At 38.2% G+C, this 23807-nt stretch overlaps 1 protein-coding gene across 2 annotated transcripts in view; it reads right to left on the minus strand.

Annotated features, from left to right (window-relative positions):
• Positions 1-442: 442 nt before the first annotated feature.
• rbfox3a (RNA binding fox-1 homolog 3a) overlaps positions 443-23807 on the minus strand; it is a 418183-nt gene continuing 394818 nt past the window's right edge. Inside the window, exons 10-17 of one of the 2 annotated variants that reach the window (XM_016572312.1) lie at positions 21695-21787; positions 20096-20156; positions 18615-18668; positions 10877-11009; positions 10369-10408; positions 7129-7193; positions 3208-3286; positions 443-1156 (exon numbers count right to left, since the gene is read on the minus strand). In XM_016572312.1, coding sequence (XP_016427798.1) covers positions 1112-1156; positions 3208-3286; positions 7129-7193; positions 10369-10408; positions 10877-11009; positions 18615-18668; positions 20096-20156; positions 21695-21787 — 570 coding nt within the window. In that variant the 3' untranslated portion in view covers positions 443-1111. The remainder of the gene's footprint in view (positions 1157-3207; positions 3287-7128; positions 7194-10368; positions 10409-10876; positions 11010-18614; positions 18669-20095; positions 20157-21694; positions 21788-23807) is intronic. The other variant, XM_016572313.1, reaches the window with a different exon arrangement.

A 23807-nucleotide genomic window follows, 5' to 3' on the forward strand; every position in this document is an offset into this window, starting at 1 on the left:
TGTAAAGGCTAGCCTGCAACATCAAAGATGAAAAAACAAAAAGGACCCAATCAGTGTTAAATAGATTCTTTGGGGTGAACAGTGGTTGAAATTTTCTTCCCTTTTGTCTCATTTTGCTTATCGTTTTAAGTTTGGAATGAAATTACAATGTGAATTTTAACACAGGTGGGTGTCAGAGTTCAGAGCTTCATGGATCAACCGGGTAACGACTAAAACAGCCCAGTGTATTTCATCAGTCGCTCTGTATCGAAACTCTGTAACCTCTCCATCATGGCCGTCTCGCCCTCAGGTTGATCTGATTGGAGACATCTAACACGCACTACTTTCTCAGACCTCTCCTTAACCGGACTGCAGTAGTGCCCTATTACTTGAAATGCTTCATGAAGGGTCCATGTAGCTAACTATCAATTTTAACACTACTACAATATAGTATCGGTAAACAATCATAGACTCCATAAGAGAAAGCCGGAGCTTTGTAAATCAATGTTTATATCCATATTTCCCTTTGATATTTACTGGAGAAGAAATAGTAAGGCTATATTAGTAGTTTACAGATAGCATATGCAAACCTTAGAGGTTTTTCTTTTCATATTTTAATGAATAGCAGTCATCGCTACTTCTAATAAGTGGGTGTTCAGTGGGGCCTTTAATGCAAAGACTGCAAATATACGTATGCGAGTCTAGCGCTGCTGTTGTTTTGCTCAAGTTGCTCATTGCTGTGCCATTTAGTAAGGCAAATAAACTCACTTCCTGGCCCACTCCCTGTCCACATAAATCAGCTGAGCTCATGCCCATAAATCTACGGCGTGACTAAATGAGAAAACTCATTGGACAGCACCCCTCCGGCCCCCCTCCTCTCTGTCACTCAGCCCCTCCCCTACCGGACCACACATTTCAATACAAACAAAACAGATTCCAAATCAATAGCCAAGCAACAGAAATGCTGGATAACCGCAGGTTTATAAGAAGAGCTTTAGCCCAAATGTGACTGTTCAGAGAAGGTTCGCTTATGACCCGGAGGCGTTTTGCTCTATTGAACGTAGAGGCGGTTGGGTTGTTTGTTTGTGTTTGTTTTCTTTTGTTTGTTTGTTTGTTTGGATTGATTCTCTCTCTAGTAGGGTGTGAAGCGACTGTAACCTCCTCTGTAAAGGCTAGCCTGCAACATCAAAGATGAAAAAACAAAAAGGACCCAATCAGTGTTAAATAGATTCTTTGGGGTGAACAGTGGTTGAAATTTTCTTCCCTTTCGTCTCAAGTTTGGAAAGAAATTACGCTGTGAATTTCAACTCGGATGGGTGTCAGAGTTCAGAGTTTCATGGATCAACCAGGTAACGACTAAAACAGCCCAGTGCGTTTCATCAGTTGCTCTGGATCGAACCTCTCCATCACGGCCGTCTGGCCCTCAGGTTGATCTGATTGGAGACATCTAACACGCACTGCTTTCTCAGACCTCTCCTTAACCGGACTGCAGTAGTGCCCTCCTCTGCTCTTGCCAAATACAAAAAACTTCAAAGGCTCTATGGGCCGTTCTCCTCAGCTGCAAAATACACACGCCTTAAACGTGGCATGAATTCTGTTCTAACAGAGAGCAAAGCAAACTCACTTTTTTTTTCCGAACCCTCTGAGGGGCTCATTATTAAATACTTTTTACTTGTGATCTGCTGGTCAAATATGATTTAATGATATTCATTTCATTCTCAGCAGGCTCAGTGCAAGTACTGAGAGGAGTTCTGCTCATTTGAGTCACAAGCGGTTCGGTCCTGGCATCGCTGAGAACTCTGAGTGCCCACTTCGGCCCCCCTGTGGCCCTCGTTCGACCGGAGGAGCGCCGAAGGATATTTGCTATGCCTTAACGTGGCAAATTGAAGTCTTGAGAAAGGGAGGAAAATTTGATAAAAAAAGAAAAGGAGGCAAAAAAGCAACACAGGCCACAGTTTTAATTAAGTAAATGAAGAGGAAAAAAATGGTCTTAATTAATGAAAGCTTTTAGCTAGCAGCTGCACCGGGGAATAGTACGGTTTTGAGAATCACACGGATGTCGACTTGGTAAATTCCAGTCATTTGTCTTAGGCAGAGTGTTTGTCCAATAAGCCTCATGGGCAGGGGGAGGTGGGTGCGATGGAATCGTTTTTTTCTCTTTCTTTTTCCCCCGTCGTTCTTCCTCTATCTCTCACCTTTTCTTTAATCTCCCTCGGCACGCTGCTGCACGCGCTTGATGGTCGTTAATCTTGAGAAAAGTCCCGACCAACAGCCGCAAAAAAACTAATCATAAAGAGTTTTCACTTTTTGTGTTCAGATAGGAGTTTGAGAATTTTTCATCTTTGATGTTAGCTGCAAAAGCTAGCTAAAAACAAACATTAACGGGACGACGATCCCCACATTTGCTGATATGCAAAGGAAAGTGTCTCATTTGGAAGGTCTAATCAAGTGTCAGTACGCTGGATTACCCCAATGCATTTAATGAGATACAAAGTGCCCAGGATCCATCTTGACAAACTGTCACATACACATATATCAGCTGATGAGTCCCTGAATATATAAACATATATCTATAGCCCTGACATTAATAATGCAAATGTAAACAAGGTCCAAAATTAACACTTTCCAACTGCCAAATACAAGTATAAATCGGCTTTGGCGAGTAAATAAAACACTTCGCCAGTTGGCCAGTTGCAATCTGTAAGAATGATTCCTTATGTAGCTGAGAAAAGTGATTAAAATAAAAAAGGTAATATCATTTACCAATAAATAAATAAATCAAAAATTGTTGTGGCTTGCACAGTTGTTAGTTTTTTTGTTGTTGTTCTAATATATATGTACAAAAAGAGCAATAAAATCATATTGTATATGTTTGTATTTATTATTTATTTATAAAAAAAAAACGAATTACATATAATGTATGTATAAATAAAGCTAATTTATGGCTGGTCATTTTGGACCCCGAATATGAATATGATCATGTACAATATTAAAGACTTCAGCCACCCCAACTACATATCTTCAGCTCACAGCACACCCTTCAATCAGTACTATAATATTTACAATTATACTATTCATAATTCAATTAGATTGAACAGAATGCACAGTTATATCTTTCAGCATTATTATAGTTACACTGGACTCTGCCTTGTATGTTGTTGGGGTGCTTGGGTCTGTGTAATGTTAGGGCATGGATGAATATTTCATGCATCACGTTTCTAGACTCACCATAGTGCCCACGCTGTATGTGGCTGCAGGTCCAATCGTGTGGTGATAAGGGTCTGCTGTTGCATAGACTCTGCCATAGCTGCAGGAAAAGGAAGAAACGGAGAGGGCATTGAAGCTTCGAGAAGATGGTATGCTCCAGTGAACGCTGTTCATTTGAACTAGAACCATTTTCACTACACCCTTCCTCCCTCTCTCTTGCCCTCGCTTTCTTTTTGTCTGATAAAAATGCAATCACTGGCTTGCCATAAATACACGATATAAAGGTAAGAGTGTGTTAAAAGTGATAGGTGCTCTGTTATTGTTTTGGAGTAAAAGTATTTTATCTTATGAGCATGTGGTAAAGTTATATTGGTCAGAGAGGGAGAAGACACTGAAAAACACAGCAGAGTAGAAAAGACAAGACAATGGAAAACAGAAATGAAGAACCAACAGCAGCATTGCATGCTCATTTCTAACATGTGGTACACTTTTATATCCCTATCATACTGGATAAAATATTAAACTCATAATTTTAAAAGATGGAAATTATTTGAGCATTCTTTTATCACAACATAATAATTAAGTGAACATTGGGGTGAATCTAAAATAATTGTATTACCTTTGTTTGAGTTTATGTTGCCATTTTTAAAAAAAAAGAAATCCTCTAATCAAAATGTCGTGTAATTGTTTTTTTATGTTCTCAACATTACTTTCCATGTATACTTTCTATATTATTTATTTTTCGTGTTATAATCCTTTTAAACTATCAAAAGTGACAAAAGGAAGTGACAAAATTTTGGTGGAAAAAGAAATAGCACAAAAATCAATCATTTTTAGCAAAGGATTTGTTCAATTCTGTGATGGTTTATGCTATTCATTGATACTCTTATTTGAAATATGATTACACAAATATGTATCATTAAAAGTTCAAACATAAAAAAATGCAAAAATATATGAATTAATTTAGTTTTCATGCTTGTGTAAGCAAGTAAATAATCAAGTTTAAATAAATAAATAAACAAAAAAAATATTTTCTATAAATACTTCCTTAAATGACAACATTAGCAAACTTTCAAAGTTCTAAAAGTACTGCAGAACAGGAAGGACCCAGCAAGGAAAGAGATGTATGGATGCTTTGGATTTTGTGTTGTTGTGCATGTGCATTAAAAAAGCGAGTGAAGGAGGCAGAGAGTTTATGTTCACAGCTCTCTTTATCCTTTTCATGCTCCTTTGCCCTCTCTTGTTTACCCAGGCTGCACTGTAAAGAGGCACAGGGCTGGTGGCGGCGGTGGAGTTCTCTGACTCTTTTCATTGGTACCGATTTGGAACTAATTCCTCCAAGATGGGCCTTACTTCTTCCTTTATTTATTTATTAACCCCCAGCACTTCCCTTCTTCATTTGTTGACTTTCCCTACAAACACACGCTTGCAAATGAGGGCCTGTGGGGAGCAGATAAGGCAGGCCGAGCCGGGTGCCGAGGGCACAGACTGAGAGAGGAGAAAAGAGGAGAGAGGGGGGAAATCCTGGGCCCAGACATGCTATTACATATGGAAATACTATCGGATCTGACCAGGTTTTTGTCGTCCGGGATTATTACAACATCAAAGGTCAGGCCAGCTCAGTGGAGTGCGAGAGCCGAGCGGAGGGGATTTTAACTGCTTGTGACAGACAGTGCAGACGAGGGTGGCTGGGAATCCCCGTAACACTCCAGCCGGGCCGGGCTACTTAACCTGCAGCTTAACCGGGCAGCAGGAATGACCCACTCCAAAGTAAACCTGGATAGCTAGTTGTATTCAAAAAGAGTGATTTTTCTCCTTTAAAGTGGTTTCTATTTGATAATTAAGTGATAGTTCACCTAAAAATGAAAATACTGTGATCATTTACTCATCTTCTGTGACTTTCTTTCTTTTGAGGGACACAAAAGAAGATACTGCAGTGTAAAAAAGATTTTTACGTAGTTGTAAACAAAAATTATTGGAGTATTTTTTTCAACAAAATACTATTTCAGTTTTTCTATTTCAAAATGTCATGTTTAATTCAACGTGTTATTTGCTGTTTCTAAATTTTCCGAATGAAAATCACTTCAACACCATTTTGTTTTTCCTGTGTGTGAAAAATTTTCATAACCATACAGTTTTGGTGACTATTTACCTCCATTGTATGGACAAAAAAATGTTTTTTTCAAAATATCTTCCTTTATGTTCCGCAGAAATTTTTTTTATACAGGTTTGGAACAACATGAGATGAAACACAAAATCATTAATTTTTGTGTTAACTATCCCTTTAAGCAATCTTTTTTTAAAAGGAAGGCTATGCAAATTAAAAATTCTTTCATCATTCTGTTGCTCCAATCCCATATGACTTTCATTCATCTGGGGAACACAAAAGAATATATTTTGAAAAATGTCCCAGTGTTTGTTTTTGTTCATACAATGGAAGTCAATGGAATCTAATGTTATTTTGAACTCCACTGACTTTGATAGTATGGACAAAAACGTTTGAAAAAATCTTCAAAATATCTTCTTTTGTGTTCAGCAGAAGAAAGAAAGTTGCGTGAGTAAATGATAAGAGAATTAATACTCTCTTAAGAGGTGAGTTCAGGAGTCTGTGTCATTTAAACACTTACTTTTAAAACCCCTCCGCCATGACATATCAAATTAGAGTGCGAAACGCAGAGCTGGCTTATGTGAAAGCAAGGCGCTGAACGACAAGCGATGCAGAAAGAGCTAGAGAGAGAAAAGGAGAGTTGGAGTGAAAGAGGGGATGCGGGAAGGGGGCTGAAATAAGTGTGGTGGAATGCCAGTCTTGTCACCTGCTCTGATGTGGATCTGTGCTTGGCTCTGATAAATCTTACATTATCTGGGCTCTTCAGGCTGGCAGGCAGGGCCGTGCCTTATCAGCACTGACACGCTCAATCTTGCCTAGATTAAACCAGTGCCTGGCCTGATCCAACCTGACAGGGTCCCCACAGGTCCTGGATAAATTACTGACAACCCTGCACCACCTTCGTCTTCACACACATACACGCTCAACCCTGTGGCCTGAAGTGAGTAAGCTAAGTGGTTACGGAAATTCAGGTTGAATTCAAGTTTAAAGGGCGAGAGTGTATCAAAGATAGGGAAGCAAAGTCTAAATGATCTAATTTAACCCAGTTCAATAAGAGAGCAGATCTGTAAACTCATACCGGGCTTTCAGGGCGGAGGAAAACACTTTTCAGAATGACTTCAGAACTCAAATGCAGTTCAAAGTTGCAGTGCATAATGTCCTGCCAGGCCTTAAAATCCATGGTCTGTTTCTTCATAACCATCATTCTTTGAAATCAGAGAAAGGTTAATGATTTTAATCTAAATTTGTCAAATAATGAGGTAAGACCCAAAGAAGTGGCTTGATAAACGCATTTTTTTTCTTACAGTATATTGACAGATTTCTTTTTGAAACAGGGCAGGACTTTTTATCTAAAAGCACTTATATAATTTCATGTATAAACATCCATTTATACTATATAATTGTTGCAATTGCAATATAATTTTTTTTTTTATTTCCAAGTCTAAATAAATGGCTTTTACTATCACTGTGTGGAAGCCAAAACAAATTCTTTGTTAATATTCATTTTTTTTCTTTTTGCTTCATTTCTTTTTTCTGCATTAACCTCAGCAGCCTGAAAAATACATTTTTGTGTTCTTTTTTTAATTGTCTCTGAACCTGGATAGCTTGTTCCATTCGTACTCAAAAATTTTGATTTTCCTCACCTCAAATGGTTTCAATTAGATCATTAAGAAATAGTTCACTCTTTGATATCTCAGTGAAAAGTTTTGTCAAAAACTGCATTTAGATGCCTTCAAGTCTAATATACATAGACCCAAATAACCAGTGTTGTTTTAATTGGGTCTTGAAGCATCAACTAAGTGATAAAAGACAGACAGAAAGCACAAGACTCTTACCTGTCACTGTAGGCCGCTGCAGCTGCTGCGGCTGGTTGGGCATATCTGTATGCTGCATAGCCACCCTGTCAATTACATAAGGGCATCCGTCAGACACATGCAAACAGCAGGGCATCGGTGACATGAAATTTTTAGAACCATCTGTCTACAATACAACTGAACTGTTCATACATTATCCCATCTCTTTGCAGATCCTAACAATGCAGTGAATCCCAAAAGCTCAGTTACAACCTTAAGAGTGCTGCTGAAAAGGCCTGTCAATGCTCACTAAAATCAACGCTGAGTGATTTAGGTGGTATTTAGTTTGCCAATACAGCTTTTTGTGAAGCCTTTTTGTTTAATGGGGAATTGTCAGATTGACTGCATTAGCTCTTTATATAGATCTCGACATAGATGCCTAACAGCCCGAGTCCGAAAGCGAACCTTCTGAGCGTCTTCACTTATCTACGCTGAGTGCAGCAATAGCGGTGCAACCAACGGCTTGTCTTTCCAGTGTGCATCAATCCCATCAATTGAAATGGCAGGGCTGGGCAACTATCGATCAGCATGGTAAGTGGCAATCTGGTATAAACAATTAAAATCAGTCAATGTTTGCTTACTGCGAATGAACCAAATGGAAGATTTGGCTGAAGCTATTGAAGGGGCCTTTTAATTAATGTGGCTGGCCAATACGAGTCTCCTGGCTCGATGCCCAGGGGAGCGGTCTTGACACACACAACGTGCTCATCCGTGGCTGGAGAACGGCACAAGACAACACTAAATATTGCTTGTATAAGCATTAGATGACATCTGACAAAGCTATTAATTGCTCCATTCAAGCTAGCTATTAATAGGCGCGTTGTAAGCAGCATCAAATGACATTAGCCGAGACTGTTAGCCGCAAGAACCGAGCGTCGTCTGCTAGTCTTCTCGGGGTGACGTTTTGTGAATGCTTACACTCCAAACATGCCAAGCTTTAAACAACGGGGTATTTATTTGCTGTGAGCGAGTATCTAAGTGGCTGGGGTGTTTATTGAAGTGTCTGTTTTAATGAAACGTAGCTCCGCTCTTTGTTATTTTTGCACGCTGACATCACTGGTACATTATGTGAATAATCGTGGTGCCAGAGCTCGTGCAGGACTGAGGCATCACAGATACAGGACTGCATGCTGAATTATAGATGCTCATTTATTTTTCAGCTCGGGATTAATGTCCGGTGCTACTCTGCTAAGATCAAATGTTTAGCTACTGGAGTCGAAGAAAAATCAGGTCACAGAAGATTGTGTACATGGATTCTGTAGAAGTTACAGCTTCCTAATTCCGGCTCACACAGATGGATTTAAAGGGATAGATCAACCACATATGATATTTATGTCATTATTTACTCAGCTTCATGTCGTTCCAAACCTGCATGCTGCTTTTTGTGGAACTCAAAAAATTAAAATAAAATAAATAAAATAAATATTAAAAATAATACTTTTTCAAGATTTTGATCATTGCCTGCCATAAAAACACTGTAAAATGTCATACTTGAGATTTTGGCATTTGGTTAGGGGACATTTGAAAACCAGTAATGTTTAAGGTTACTGATGTCCAACCTGCACCATTAAAGGCATATTTGAGATTCACAGCAGAGTTGAAGAAAACCAGTGAATAACGACTTAATTTACAACTTTTCATTACACAAAGCCACTTTGTAAGGCTTATACAGTGTTGTTTAAAAGTTTAAAAGATCAAAAATACAGTAAATATTGTTAAATATTTTTGCTAATTAAAACAACTTTTCTATTCAAATCTATTTTAAAATGTAATTTATTCCTGTGATGGCAAAGCTGAATTTTCAGCATCATTACTCCAGTCTTCAGTGTCACATTATCCTTCAGAAATCATTCTAATATGCTGATTTGGTGCTCAAGAAACATTTCTTATTATTATCAATGTTGAAAACAGTTGTTCTGCTCAGTATTTTATGAAACCCGTGATACATTTTTGATTTCAGGATTCTTTGTTGAATAGAATGTAAGAAAAAAACATTAAGCATTTATTTGAAATAGAAATATTTTGCAACATTATAAGTGTATTTACAGACAATGTAATGCATCCTAGGTGAATAAAAGTGTTATTATTATTATTTTAAATCTTACTGACACCAGATTTTTTAGCGGTAGTGTATATATTGAATATGAGTCTTAAGGACTTCATTATCAGTGCTCTTTTAGAGCTTGACAGCACCTGATCACTACAAACTGTCATTGTATGTGAAGAAAACATCAAGTTACATGGTGAAGATCGATTAAATAGTCAGCATACAGGTTTGGAATAACATGAGAGTGAGTAATCTTTACTTTAACTATTCCTTCATAAGTTATCTAAACTTCGGGTTACTTCGAAAAGTTGATGGGGTGGTCCACAGAGAAGGATTCTGACTTTATTGGCAAGCAAACGTACTACGTGCATTCGTCAAAATCCGTTCGACCGTTTTGAGATTTATCTGGGACTGTAGCCACGGACCTGGCTACGAGTTTGCAAACTTGGCGGCAAACATACTATCGTGCATGCCAGGTAAAGGCATTGCAGTTACGTCGACGTTCATTTGTCTTGGTTTAGATCTAAATGTTGAATTAATTTCCATTTTTCATGCAGTGAAATAATCCTGGGAAGGGGAGGCACGCTCTCTGATCACCTGACTGACTAATACGTTCTGACGGCCTGTCAAAAACAATAGGGCCTGGGCACAATCTCGGGCTGTAGCGTGAGGCCTTTGGGCTGTATTTAAATGGAAGCTGAGGGAAAGGCGGATCAAATGTGTGCCATAAATTAAAACAAAAACACTGTAACGTCGACTTCATCAACTTGATCAGGCATGATTTTCCACCCACTTAGAGCAAAACCAAGCAGCGGTGGAGATAAAATGTGGAAGAATGAGATGTTAAGTGCGTAGGGGGGTTCGTTTTTGGTTCATTCCACACTGTATTCCACATAGAGATCATCTACAGGCTTCAAAGGAAGCCAAGTTGGAAGTGGTTGAGCCATGTGCGATTTCATTGTGCCATGTAACGGTATGCACAAGGGATGCCAACAAGGCTTTTAGTACACCACAAACGGCCATCCTGGTGGATTTGCACATGGTGACCTGAGCTGACCCTTGGCCTTATGAAAGATTCAGCACCAGCTGAACGCGAGCTACGTGAGCGCCATGTCCTCAACGTTGCATTCTTTTACAGAAACATTTTGGAATGGGGAAAAACAGAGCATACTCACATAGATCTCAGCACCGTAGAAGCCATCTTGGTAAACCACACTGCAAAAACACAACAAGAAATAACAAAACACAATACATCAGTGCCGAACATCCATGGAGTTTCTTAGCGCTGTATAGAAAATAAAATAAATTATGCAGCGATGCATTCATTCGGCAGACAAAACAATGCACTCCAGACTGTGAGGAAGGGAAAAAATTGAGCAGATTAGGAAAGACGGCCATTTTCTGTGCTTAGAGAAAAACAATGTTGCTTTATAATGGGCTTTGCTCTGTCTTGTCACTGGGGAAAACCGGTAGGGCACGCCATTAGAGTGTAACGCACTTTATAGCCATCAAGCGGTCATGTTGCAGGTTAAGGCGGTAGCACATATAATGCGAAAATGGCCCTTTGATAACAGCACTTTTAAGTGCTGAATTTTACCTAATAACGGCCTCAGGCTTGGATGGAAACAAAGCGAGCCATTTGCAGATGCTGTATGTGTATGTTCTGGGTGAAGGGGTACTCACGCTCCGTAAGCAGGAATGGGAGGGGGTGGAGGTACGGCGCGGAACGTGTTGTAGACGGCACGACCTCTGCCTCTCAAGTGGGCGCCCCTGTAAGCCACCGTCGCCCCTGTGGTGGGATAGGGGAAGCCTGTCACTGGAAGAAAAGGAGAGAAGAAAGAAGGTGACATAAGCTTTTGCTTCTAAGAGGCACACCTGTCACCGACAATCGGCTTTCAGTTGGTAGTGTGACAACACACTGTCATCCTAAAATGTGATGCTTTAAAACAACTCAGACGGATGTCAAACGGTGTGTCATGTTGGCACAACACATCAAGCATGGCAGCATGATGCAGCCAGTGATTCTCAAATGGTTTTGCTTCAGGACCCAGATTTGTGGCAACCTGATACAGTTAAAAGTGTGTTTATCCTCCAGTAGTAAAACAAAAATGTCATTCAAAATCAAAAGGTGATATTTATTAAAGGTGCACTATTGAATTCTGAGATTTCTGATGATATGGTTGAAACATAAAATTGCACGTTACTTGTGGAGGAAGTGACGAGCTGTTAATTAGTTTCTTGTTATGGCAGATAATTGATAAACGATCAATATTGGAGTTACATTAAAATATTATAATAAATATATTAAAATAGTATGTTAAAAATAAATAACATAAAATTACAATACAAATATTAAAATAAATATATTAAGTTAATAAAAATATTAAACAAATGACAAATATGGATTTCTGGGCTTACTGCCAACATTTGTGGCTGGAATATAAAATTGCAAGTTACTTGTGGATCAACTGATTCATCAATATTACAATTCTGGCTGATATTTATTTTCATGTTAATGACAGATAATTAAAAATGTCTATTAAAATATTATTAAAATAAATATTAAATTAACATATTTAAAATTCAATTAAAATAATAAATATTTAACAAATAAATATATTAAATTAATAAAAATATATATGATCTATATTAAAACACTAAAATCTTCTACAGAAAAAAAACTATGTAAATGCTATATTAGGGAATTTTAGGAGGACAACATTATAATGTACAGTATGAAAATTGGATATCCATGCTAAAGATTACATTTAACAGTATTAATAAATATTTTTTACATTTTCAGAGTTTTTAAAGATTAAGCTTTAGTGATCATTACATGATGGCAAAGGTAATCTTAAAAAAAACCAAAACACTAATATCAACTTCTGTGCTATCAAGTGTGGCACAGATATATTGTGCATCTGACGCAATAAATAAGTTACCATGAAGAATTAAATGAGAGCATAAACAGCACAGGCCCAACAATATGCAAAATTCTTAAAAATAATCCACACCAAATGGGAAGCACCACACTGCTCTAAACTAAAATTTCCAGGTTTTATTGAATACTTGAATGCAACTGAATACTTAGCATTAATCTGAGCACCTGGAGAACGAAACGCTAAGGCATCCCTTGTCTGGGGAAGCCTCTCTATTGTGGTTATCTCTGAAAGCTTGAGCGTGGGGTGTGTGTGAGTGTGTCTGGCTGCTCTCCTGCTCTGGAGGGGTGTGTGCGAGGCGGGGAGATGGTAGATTGTTGTAGGTGAGACACAAGGTGCTGGCACGCGGGGCTGAGAGAGCAGATGGAGAGGATTGTTTAGAGATGCAATCACAGGCTGGCGCCATCCCTCATCTCTCTCCCCCCACACACTTCCCCAGCCTCTCGCCACCACTGGGGCCAGCCCCAGCCTGGAGGAGAGCAGGGACAACACAGGGTCAAGACTGGGGGAGGTGGCAGAGAGTTGAGAGACAGAGAGAGAGAATCAGGCTTTATGCATGTTAAGGAAACATACACGGATGTGAAAGTGAAACAGACAGAATGAAACTTGAAACAGTGTGTGTAACAATAAATAGGTGAAAACATGTCCAGGTCACATTTCACACAGTCTCACAGGCCACAGATACCCGCAGACTGCCCGCAATCCATTAGATGGATATTGCACATAAAAATGGAAAGCTCTTTCTCAGTTTCACAAGCTCTAATCTGACTGGACGACTTTAAGTATAAATACACTTTTTTGGTGACACTTTACAATAAGGTTCCATTAGTTAATGTATGTTAATGTATTAACTAACATGAACGAATAATGAACTATACATTTATTACAGTCTTTATTAATCTTTGTTAATGTTAGTTAATGAAAATACAGTCGTTCATCGTTAATTCGTGTTAATTCACAGTGCATTAACTAATGTTAACAAGCACAACTTTCAATTTTAATAATGCATTAGTAAATGTTGAAATTGAAATTAACTAAGATTAATAAATGCTGTAGAAGGATTGTTCATTCTTAGTTTATGTTAACTAAAGTTGTTAACTAATGTTAACTAATGAACTTTATTGTAAAATATTAACCCTTTTTAAACAGACTACATTTCAAACTACATTTTACCCCAAAATCTAAAGAAAAAAAAAAATATATATTTAAATTTTTTGCTTTGTCATTTTTTCTTGCATCCATGTTTTACTTAATGAGTGTGTTTACTTAATTTTTAATTGAATTCAGCATTAATTAATAGAAGTATAGCAAGTACTATTTATTTTTAAGATTTAATAAGAATGAGATTTCTGGTATTACAAAGAACATAAAGAAAAGAAAATTTTGATTTAAATCTTAATGATCTTACACATAGCGTTCAAACATTTATTCATTTATTGACAAAAGAATGCAGGCACATAAAAAAAAAAAAGATAAATACTGGTGCAGGATCCGAAAAACAGCACAAAAATCTGAAGTAAACTGCACATCTCAGATTGTGAAGGAGCTGGATGTTGGAAAACATTACTCTCTATTTAAATCCTGTTTATTGGAATTTTCTAAGTGTGCAGTTCCATTCATTTGCACATAATGTTTTGTGACATATGACCTGTGCATGTTCTTGACAGGTTTGAGAGTGTGAGATTCACCCAAATAATATGAGAGAACGAGACATTAGAAAAACATATTTGAGAATTCTAGAAAAACCTACATAATAAAAAGACAACATCAGGAAAATGAGCAAAACAGTAAAAAAAAAGAAAAAAAAAAAAAAGAAGTGAAATCAAGAACATGTTACACCCAAGCCTCTCTTTAACCGTCACTGAGTATGGCCCTGATGAGTCAATGACAGCGCCATAATTACCCATAGTACTGTGCAAGCAAAACCCAGCCCAGCAGTGCAGCCCACAAAGCTCTCTTTCTCATTTATGCACCGATGACACTATCGCTGTCTACCCTGAGTCTCAGAGGAGCAGGACAGCCCTCTTCAGTTATTTCATGTCCCCAAACAAAACCTGTGCCTCCTCCTGATCATTACTGTACAGACATCAGCCAAGCAGCACTCAGTTAATAGTCAATTTGTGTCAAAGTTACCACTTTTAATGAGGTCAGCTGGGTTTATTTTAAGCATATATATGTATGTATATACTATATTTAGCACACTGCCTTGGTGTAAAGACTTCTTCGATTCACATTCAGCAAACTTTTGGCCCTGGGGTTCACAAGTGCTGGTATAATTTCCCTTTGACTCTGTTATCTCCTCTCAGACAAACAAACAAACAATAAAACCTCTTGTATGCGACACACCAATCAGTGGTGGAGAGGTACGGCACGCCCCTTCATCAGAAGAAAAAGAAAGACAGATGGCTGAAGGTAAGGCGTTTGGTCTTTCGTTTTGATATAGCGCAGAGCCGTTGACATTTTAATTTGTCCCTTTTAAGCTATAGAGTCGGTGTTAATATGCCAAACAGTGGTCGTCTCTGATATATGCCAGGCCATGGTCAATTTATCCCGAATTCCAGTCATGGGCAATGCTCTTATATTTTCTTTGATTTTGTGTGTGTACATTATGTGTGCCATGACGTACATAAATGTAATCTCATAATGAGCTATGGGTCTGCACGCAGCACCGATTCAATAATAAGCCATAAATCATTCCAGCCAGTTATGACACTCCATAAAGCCTCCGAAACACACAACGGCAAAAGTGTACGTGAGCATAAATCCGTGTAGCCCTCGTGCGCCCCTGTTATTTCAACACAAGAGAAGGTGGAGAGGGTCGAAACCTTTCACATCTGCACATCTACAGTTTAAACTGATAAGGACGCTGACACATTGCTGCATCTATCTGGGTTTACACAGGGGCATCTCTAGTGCTGGAAAGCGTCCCGTTGGGCTGTCTGGATGAAGGTGTGGGGGCAATTACATCCCCTACCCTTTTGGGACTCTTTCATTTACTGCAAGACTGGCTCCTTTAATACGGTGCGGCTGGAAATCGCCGGGTGAGGGCCCCTCTCAGACTGCGTGCTATTGTGAAACGTCTTTAGATAATCAGACCACCGATAAACCCATATCATGAGGAAAATTACACCATTGCTAAACTAAAGGGAGTTTTTTGCCTCCCCCGATACTTCTAATATTGTAATTAGACTGCTTAATTTAAATTATGGATCTATTTGAGTGGTTTTATAATTGAAAAAGCGCAAAATGCCCACAATGCTCCAGCTCTTTTAAAGAAGTGCACACACATAGGTGCACCATTAAGTGCTTCAATATAAGGCCCCAAATGTACTCTACACAAGTGTGCAACAGAGATGTGAATGCTTGAATATACTTAATATTTGCATACTTCAAGTTGTTACGTTCTTGGGGTGTAGTAGTGGTAATAAACCTAGGGGGCGCTAAAGTTAAAGTGCTGATGGGATGACGCATTTTTGAAGATCAATTTAGAAGTGAGCATCACTCTGATTCCCTCTACAAAAAGCCATAGGATTTTTTTTCCATTGTCTTTTGAAATACTGCAGAGTTTGCAAGTTTATGATTCTTACATGCTGTGTTCATCAACATAATCTTTACAAATGAACACAACTTTTACAAATTTTGAAGCCTAAATACAATCTACAAGTAAGTAAAAATATATTTATTTCTGAGTTTCTGAGTTTGAGTTAGAGTAGTTTACAAGAGCGTGAGCATGAACACAACAAGGCTGTAAAAGTGGACTAGTGAGTAGTTCTTATGTTCAGGATGATGACATTTAATATCCTCAGCATTAGCAACCACTTTCTTTAAGAAACATAAAAAACTTTAAAAAAAAAAACACTCATGGGGTATTACTTATGTATTTTATGTTGTAGGAAAACATGAAATTCTCTTGAGTTTGTGTCAACCATAGACCTCATTTAAGGGACACTATTAAAGGAATAATTCACCCTAAAATTAAAATTTTGTCATTATTTACTCACCCTCATGTCGTTCCAAACCTGTATGAGTTTCTTTCTTATGTTGAACAAAAAAGAAGATATTCTGAAGAGTTTTTTTTTTGAAGAACCAAATGTTGTTGGTCCCCACTGACTTCCATAGAAGTGACTTCCATCAACGGTTTGATTACCAGCAATCTTCAAATATCTTCTTTTATGTTCAACATAAGAAAGAAACTCATACAGGTTTGAAACGACATGAGGGTAAGTAAATGATGACAAAATTTTCATTTTTGGGGAACTATCCCTTTCAACTGGATGTGTTGTCATTCTAATAGCTAGTTATAACATTTTATGAGCTTACCTATGTATCTAATTAATGTAACTAATTAAATTGCTCAAATCGATTCTCAGAGTTCTGCCATGACAGTAGTAGACTGTATAAACGTAGAAGGTGGCAGCTAGCTAATGCCCGCTATAGCTCCCTCTCGTGGCAACACTGAGAATGCAATGAGTACTTGTGTTGAAATAAAACTGTCTGGGTTTACGTACTTGTGTACAGTACGTTTTGAGCCAATGATTTTTCTGGATCAGACACACATGGCCTGGAACCAAACATCCCTGAAAATATTTTATCATCTTTATTTAAAACATGAAAATGTATTGCTCTCTACTTTGCATTTTAATCTTATTGGCTGCGTTTGTCTCAACATGCTGCCATGGACCGAATTCACTGGCTGAGAGAGCTGTCAATCAATCAATATTATGTTTTCTGTGCCTTCATGCACGTGCTGCCCGTTTGGACTGAGCAAGGTAGGAAAAATGACCCTAAGATTACACAATTAAGTTTCCGGTGCACGGTTAGCGCCTCAGCCTCGCGTCTGCATCTCTAATTTGGCTTTGGCTACAGAGTGCTAGTTAAGAGCCTGAGGGAGAGAGAGAGAGAGACTGAGGGAAAATGAGAGAAGGAAGATATTGAGATTTAAAGATAGAGTGAGTGAGTAAGAAAAGGGCAGATGGAAAACACCCCAGGCTTAGATGAAGAGAGAAATAGAATTAGCGATATATGTCGAGAGAAGGCTGTGAAAAGTTAGAGGAGTGGAGAAATGAGAGCCAGGGAGGGAGTCTTACGGGGAAGAGAGAAGCCCGACTTCCCTGGAAGAGGTTAAAAGCAGGCAGTCGGCGGCCCTCATCAGTCATTCTCCTGAATGGGATTTGAGGACAATAAACCTGTAGCACCCGGACGAATGGAGACGGAGTGCGCTGTCAGCAGCGCACGATTTATGGTGCCCAATTCCGCTGATCTCCCGCACAGAAACTCGGACTGATAAACAGTGATTAATCACCTTTACATTCGATTTCAGCACCGCCCCTTCCCCCAACAAAGTACATTAAATGCCGTCATAATTATTTCACGTGAAAGCTTCCCTCTTTTTTGAACGGTGGGAGGGAAACGAGGGGCAACACGTGGGCATCCGTTTCAGCCATTCCGGAAGGTTCCTTATTTAGTAAGCAAAATCTATATCTTATTTCCATTTTGTCGCTTCTCCTCCGGTCGCCCCCCAGGGAACAGAGGAGGCATATGGTGTCGTTTAGGCTTGGCGAACTTTAGAGGCATGTTAAGACGACTTGAAAAATTAGCATCCAATAAATCAAGCGACACCGGCTCCCCGAGCCAAGTCGCTGAAGTGCCGGACCAGGGTAAATCTGATTTGATGGGATGTTTTGGGAAGGTGTATGTTCACATGGGAGGCATGGAGGTGTATTTGTTGCGATTAGAGAAGGAATCACATGCATGTTTCAGAGCATACTTAGGGGTCAAAGCATGCATAAACATTTTACAAGCACCGGATTGCTTAGCATATTTGCATTTTTACTTGCATATATGCACATCGCACGCATTCGATTCGTGTAATGGCTGCGTTGGATTGTGCGTTTATGCATGCCAGAATCAAAAGAGGGAGGGAGGAAAGGGAGGGGGAAAAAGTCAGATAAAAATGATAAACGACTGCTTTCTGTCACTGATGGTTATTAGAGTTTTGCTGTAAAGCTGTCCTGAAATGAACAGATTTTAGTCTAATGAGCAAAAAGGCAGGCCTCTAAAGAGCTGCTATGTGCTCAGCACTTCTTCCAAATGAAATACTGTAATACCATTTCCCCCTCATTAGGATGCAAAGGGCTCAAAGAACTCAGGGCAATAAAGAAATCAAAGACCGAGAGGGCAAACAACAGCACAAAAAAGACAACAAGTCAGTCAAACAAAGACAGCTCCTAATCTGCGGTTCAGAAAACAGTCCGTACCAGTTTCATCTCAGTGGGAAATGATGGCCTGGCTGATTATCGCATTGTCAAATGCACCGTGCGGGATGGGAGAACTGGGCCGCGATTTAAAATAATTTCTTAAGTGTCTCTCTGAAGCGCCTGTGTCTGAATTTGATCTAGAAATCAAAGCATATCTGACGAACAGTGAATCAAAGTAAGTATCCGAGCGGGGCCCTGTGACCACAACACTCAAATGCAGTTTACCTGCATAAAATTCAGGACCATAGACAGCTCCCACCACTGGATTCAGCTTCCAGCCTGTAGAGCTACATAAAATTCAGGACCATAGACAGCTCCCACCACTGGATTCAGCTTCCAGCCTGTAGAGGAATACACAGGGGAAGAGAGAATTAGCTGCGAATGCTTATCGCCTTGACCTGTGGAGTGTTTGTTTCTCGATCTTTCGCCGATTAATTCAAGGAACTGGCGGGAATTTGAAAAGAAACTGTAGAGACTCGGAGGAAAGAACAAAAGAAAAGGAGGAGGAGGGAGAGGAGGAGATGTGATATGACAGGAAAATATTTAAGGTGACATTAAGTTGAAGGAGTTAGGGGGCGGCAATATCGGGGCATTCGGAAGAGTGCGAGAAATATAGGATGCGAAAGGGAGTGGGAGAATGAGAGACAGAGAGCAAGAGAGTAGTGAGTGCTGTCCGGTGTGCTGTCAGTGATAGATGGGGGCTGTAAAATAGCCTCCTCTCACTCCCCATTGGCTGTGACTGAAGTAGAGCTGGGGGGTCTAACACTACTGCTGATATATTTGATTATTTTGTTCTCCCTCTCTGTCTCTCTCTCCATTGCAGTCTGAAGGAACGAGCACCAGCGGAAGAGCTCAGGACCCCACCAAGACCCCTGTGCTGAATGAGCCACCTCTCTACCCTGATCCATATCAGCTAAGCTCTCCCCCTGGAGCTCCCGAACAGCGTAAGAAGAGCTGTAGAGGAAGAGATCACTCTTTACATTAAGCCCCTTTATTAGCGGGAAACAAAGTGGATATTACATCATTCATATTATACTTGACGATAGTTTAAAAGAGAAGCCCTAAAAAGAATTAGCAAACTTTAAACTGCATTAGATAACAAAATATCAAACCAAGTGGGATTTCCTTTAAAGAACTAAAACATTTCACAAGGAGATTTTAAATTATTTAAAAAAATAATACAAATGATAATTTTATATAATTATTTATAAAAATAAATAATAATAATAAAAAAAATGTAAGAATTGGGTTATAAATAGTTAAAAAATTATTTATACTGTCCAAAATGAAAATAAAGAATGAGAATAGTTATTCATAGTTAAATATCAAACCAAATGGGATTTATATTTTAAAAGGCCCACATTTATCAAACAAAACATTTAACAAAAAGATGTTTAAAAAAAAATTGTACCAAAAAAACAATAAATAAAATAAAAATATAATTTTATTAAATTATTTATAAAACAATAAATAATTGTGTTTGAAATTAATTAAAAAACATTATAATTATAATTTTATATAATTATTTATAAAAAATATATAGAATTGGGTTTTAAATGATATTTTACATTAGAAATACTGTTAGGGTTAGGCCCTTTTTTGTGCATATGTTGCTTGGTTTGATAATGAAATTCATACATTTTAAGCATAAAACTACATTTGGGGCCACTGAATGTTTTCACGGTAAAAAAAACAAAAGCTCTTACCGTTTGTATATGGGTTGGCCACTTTTTTGTTTGTCATTACTCGTGCCGTTGCATTATTTACCTGTGAAGAATAAGTAGATATAAGAAACAAAACCCAAATCAAAACACATAATGAATACAGGCACATATGCCACAGGCATGAGTGTGACAAAAATCTGGTTCATGCTTCTCGGTAAAAAGTAAAAAAAACAACATTCACATGCTAATTATCAGTTGAAAAATTATGAGATGCTAAAAATGAAAGCGATCCATCAAGCTCTGATCTTCTGTTTTCCTGCTGGATGTAGGGTCTAATCCAGGCTGTTTGTAGAAGAGCTGGATGATGACATCTGGTTCAACATGTAATGAAACAGAGCAACTCTGGAAATGGGCTTTAATGACACCCAGAGTATATTGGAATTCCCCACTAGCCAAGCTGAGGGAGCTTCCTTGAGGCCTTCTCCGCAATTTAATCTGCCACATTGTCTAGACAGTTCTACATATTCCCAGACACTACAACCCTGAGGCGACGGCTTCATGAGCACTAAATTTAACCTCAGGAAGGAGGAGTCATATCGTACAAGCTCTTCAGGTTACACATAACACCAGAAAATGAATGGAATCAGAACACTTATGGCGGCTGGTTTATTTGCACATCCACATGCACTGTAGCTGAACCAGCCTGAAAAAAATCTATATATTTTTTTGAGCTACATGAAACCGTTGTTGATTTTATTATATCATTAACATATAATCTTCACAGAGCTTTCGGCCTTCAAGTAAATAGAAGCTGCAATTGCATGCCTGCTGCCTACACAGAAAATATCCACTCAGGGATGTTACCAAGATGGCCGCCGAGCGAACTGATTTGCCTTAAAGGGACTTTAGTAACACACAGCAAAGCCAAGCAGCTTGTTGGGAGACGCCAAAGGTATTTAAACATGGCCGCTGGCAACAGAAGCCATGTTAGTATTTCACCCTCATGTTAATTAGCGTTAATAGCTTTCCGTTCCACAGGGCCCATGGAGGTCATTTAGCTTGAGGAAACAACTGGCCTCGACTCTCCCTTGATATATAGGTCTAGGTATTGTTTGTGCATTACATGAATTATCTTAATTGTCCTATAGAAAATCTTAATAGCCCTGTGGAGAAGAGGGGAAAAAAAGAGAAAAAGAGACTGTGTCCTCAAGCAAGACATGTGAAAGAAGAAATAAACCTCGGCTGTTTGGGATAAACAAGTGGGATTTAAAGTTACACTGACAGGCCTTTGATATCTCGAGATGAAAATAAAATGTATATTTTTAGAGATGGAGCATGGTTAACACACACTGTAAGTGATGATAAAAAGTTCAAAAGCTTCTTTAAATACAATTGCACATACACATCAAAGCAAAAAGAATCAAATCTGAATCAAACACACACATACACAATAATTATCACATATGTCACAAGTAATACTTATCCACAAAACCAAAGACACATGAAACATGCAGCATGCACACAGCGAGTGAGCGTTTGGGATGCAATGAGAGGGCGCAAGCATGTTCCATTAAACCGAAAGTGCTTATGTTCTCATGGGATGGGGATGGTGAGGTATTGATAGTTAGATTAAGAAAGCACCTCAATTTTGCGTCCCTCTACGATTGTACCGTTTAATTTCTCCCGTGCGCGGTCTGCGTCTATGCTTGTTTCAAAAGTTACAAAACCAAAACCCTGAGATGATGTGATCATAGAGGATTCCCAATAGAGGATGAAAGGGTGGTTGAAGATATTTGAATGGGCAACAAATAAGAGTGAGCGTGAAAAGAAGAAAGAGGAAAGAAGAGAAAGAGGTCACAGTCAGCAGGGTTGCAACTTCTATCCATTAGTAAGAGGTGAAATTAGGACATTAGGGTAGGGCTGCACGATAATGGTTAAATGGTTAATCATGATTATTTTGCACAAATATATTATGATGGTTTTTAAACACAATTATTATTGTTTAATTCATTTTTTTTTACATTTCATCAGAATTAATGCACTTTTACAAAAGCACAATTTATTTATATATTTTGCTTGCAGATTTAGTCACAGCAAACAACTGCATGAAAGAAATCATACTGGTTGTATAACACTTGTTTGAGGAGATCACTAAATTACAAATTACATGTTTGCAGTTTTCAGCTCGCCATTGCTTTTTCCGTAATGACAGAGAGCACATGGTTGCAAGTTTTGGAAGATCAAGGCAACCACTGGTCAGAAAATGTATCGATTTCTGAAAAACAATCTCTGATTGGGGGATTTAAACTCTTTAAATCTGGCAACCGCAACCATGTATGCTTCTGAGGGCTTGTTACCAATGCAAGAAAATGCTAATGCCAAATTTAAATCAAATGTTTTCAAGATAAAAAAACAAATAACAAAAAACAAAAACAAAAACAAAACAACAGCAGGAGAGTGTCACAGACGAATGTGCTTAATAAACCGACTAAAGGCAGAAATCATGATCACGATTAAAATACGATTTATCGTGCAGCCCTACTTTAGGGTGAGAGCCACTGGAAAAGAGACAAAGCAATCTAAGATTATAACCAACAATGACATATTCTGCATTTCTTAATATTGAAACATTTGGCATGCATGCATGTGTACATTAGTGCATCTCGTCTAGTCTTGCTGAGTATAAAACTCATTCTTTATAAATTACAGATGTTGCCCTTGTCGTTAAATGATATAAACTAATGTAAGGAATGTTTCCAAGGCCATATAGGAGCTCAGAGGTTTAATGCACACAATCCTGCGCTCTAGCTAGGAAGCGCCTGCTCTGTCCCCGCACCCCCACCTCCGCTGTCAGCCGTGAGTTATGGCCAACTGCAACCCAAACGCCATATCCGGAACAGCTATTAGGTATGCACAGCAAACAAGAGCGTGGAACAAGCCCTGGTCTTTTAGTTCATACACACTTTGCAAGTACGGCCTGGTAATTGCTTTGGGAGGCCTGTGAGTATTATATGCATACATGTACACTCCATTCCTTGTGTCTGGCATGAATAAAGACCAGCCCAGGAGTCCTTGGCCCGTGAGGAAACAGAAAAATCAAAAAGGAATGGGCCGCAAAATTAATCCTGTTGACATTTTGCGCTACCGTGTTCAACACAGCGCTTGTAGTTTTTCCCTTTTATCACGGATTTAATTAGCTTACACAGCTAGAAAGCTGAGCCACTATCTTATAAATAACACTAACATACAGTACCTGGTCTGTTCCATTTCTTACAGTGAGCTGCCTACAGAGGCAGTATAGTAAGGGATCATAGGTGCAGAGGCTGCTCCAAAAGGCAGGCAACCTAATTATGATGCTTGCTAAGATACCTTGTTTTTGAAAAAATTTTAAGTCAGCATATTAAATTGATTTTATATAAATGTAAATATACATAAATAAATAATTGTTTTAATAAATAAATATAAAAATGCTGCACATATACTGTATAATTATATACTTCAAATATTTGATATTATTAGAAATTGCATGTTCTTAAAAATATATTAAATATAAATATATAATACATATTATTTTGAATACATTTTAATTTGTAATATTTTATAATATATTTGTAATATTTTATTTTATTATTTTATTTTGTAAAATTTCATATAAAGAATAAATATATTTATAATCAAAACTGCTATTGTATACATATACATCAAATTTACATGTAATAATTATATATATATATATATATATATATATACACAA

This window comes from Sinocyclocheilus rhinocerous, unplaced genomic scaffold, assembly GCF_001515625.1.
Source record: "Sinocyclocheilus rhinocerous isolate Xijiao unplaced genomic scaffold, SAMN03320098_v1.1 scaffold140, whole genome shotgun sequence".
Classification (NCBI taxonomy): domain Eukaryota; kingdom Metazoa; phylum Chordata; class Actinopteri; order Cypriniformes; family Cyprinidae; genus Sinocyclocheilus; species Sinocyclocheilus rhinocerous.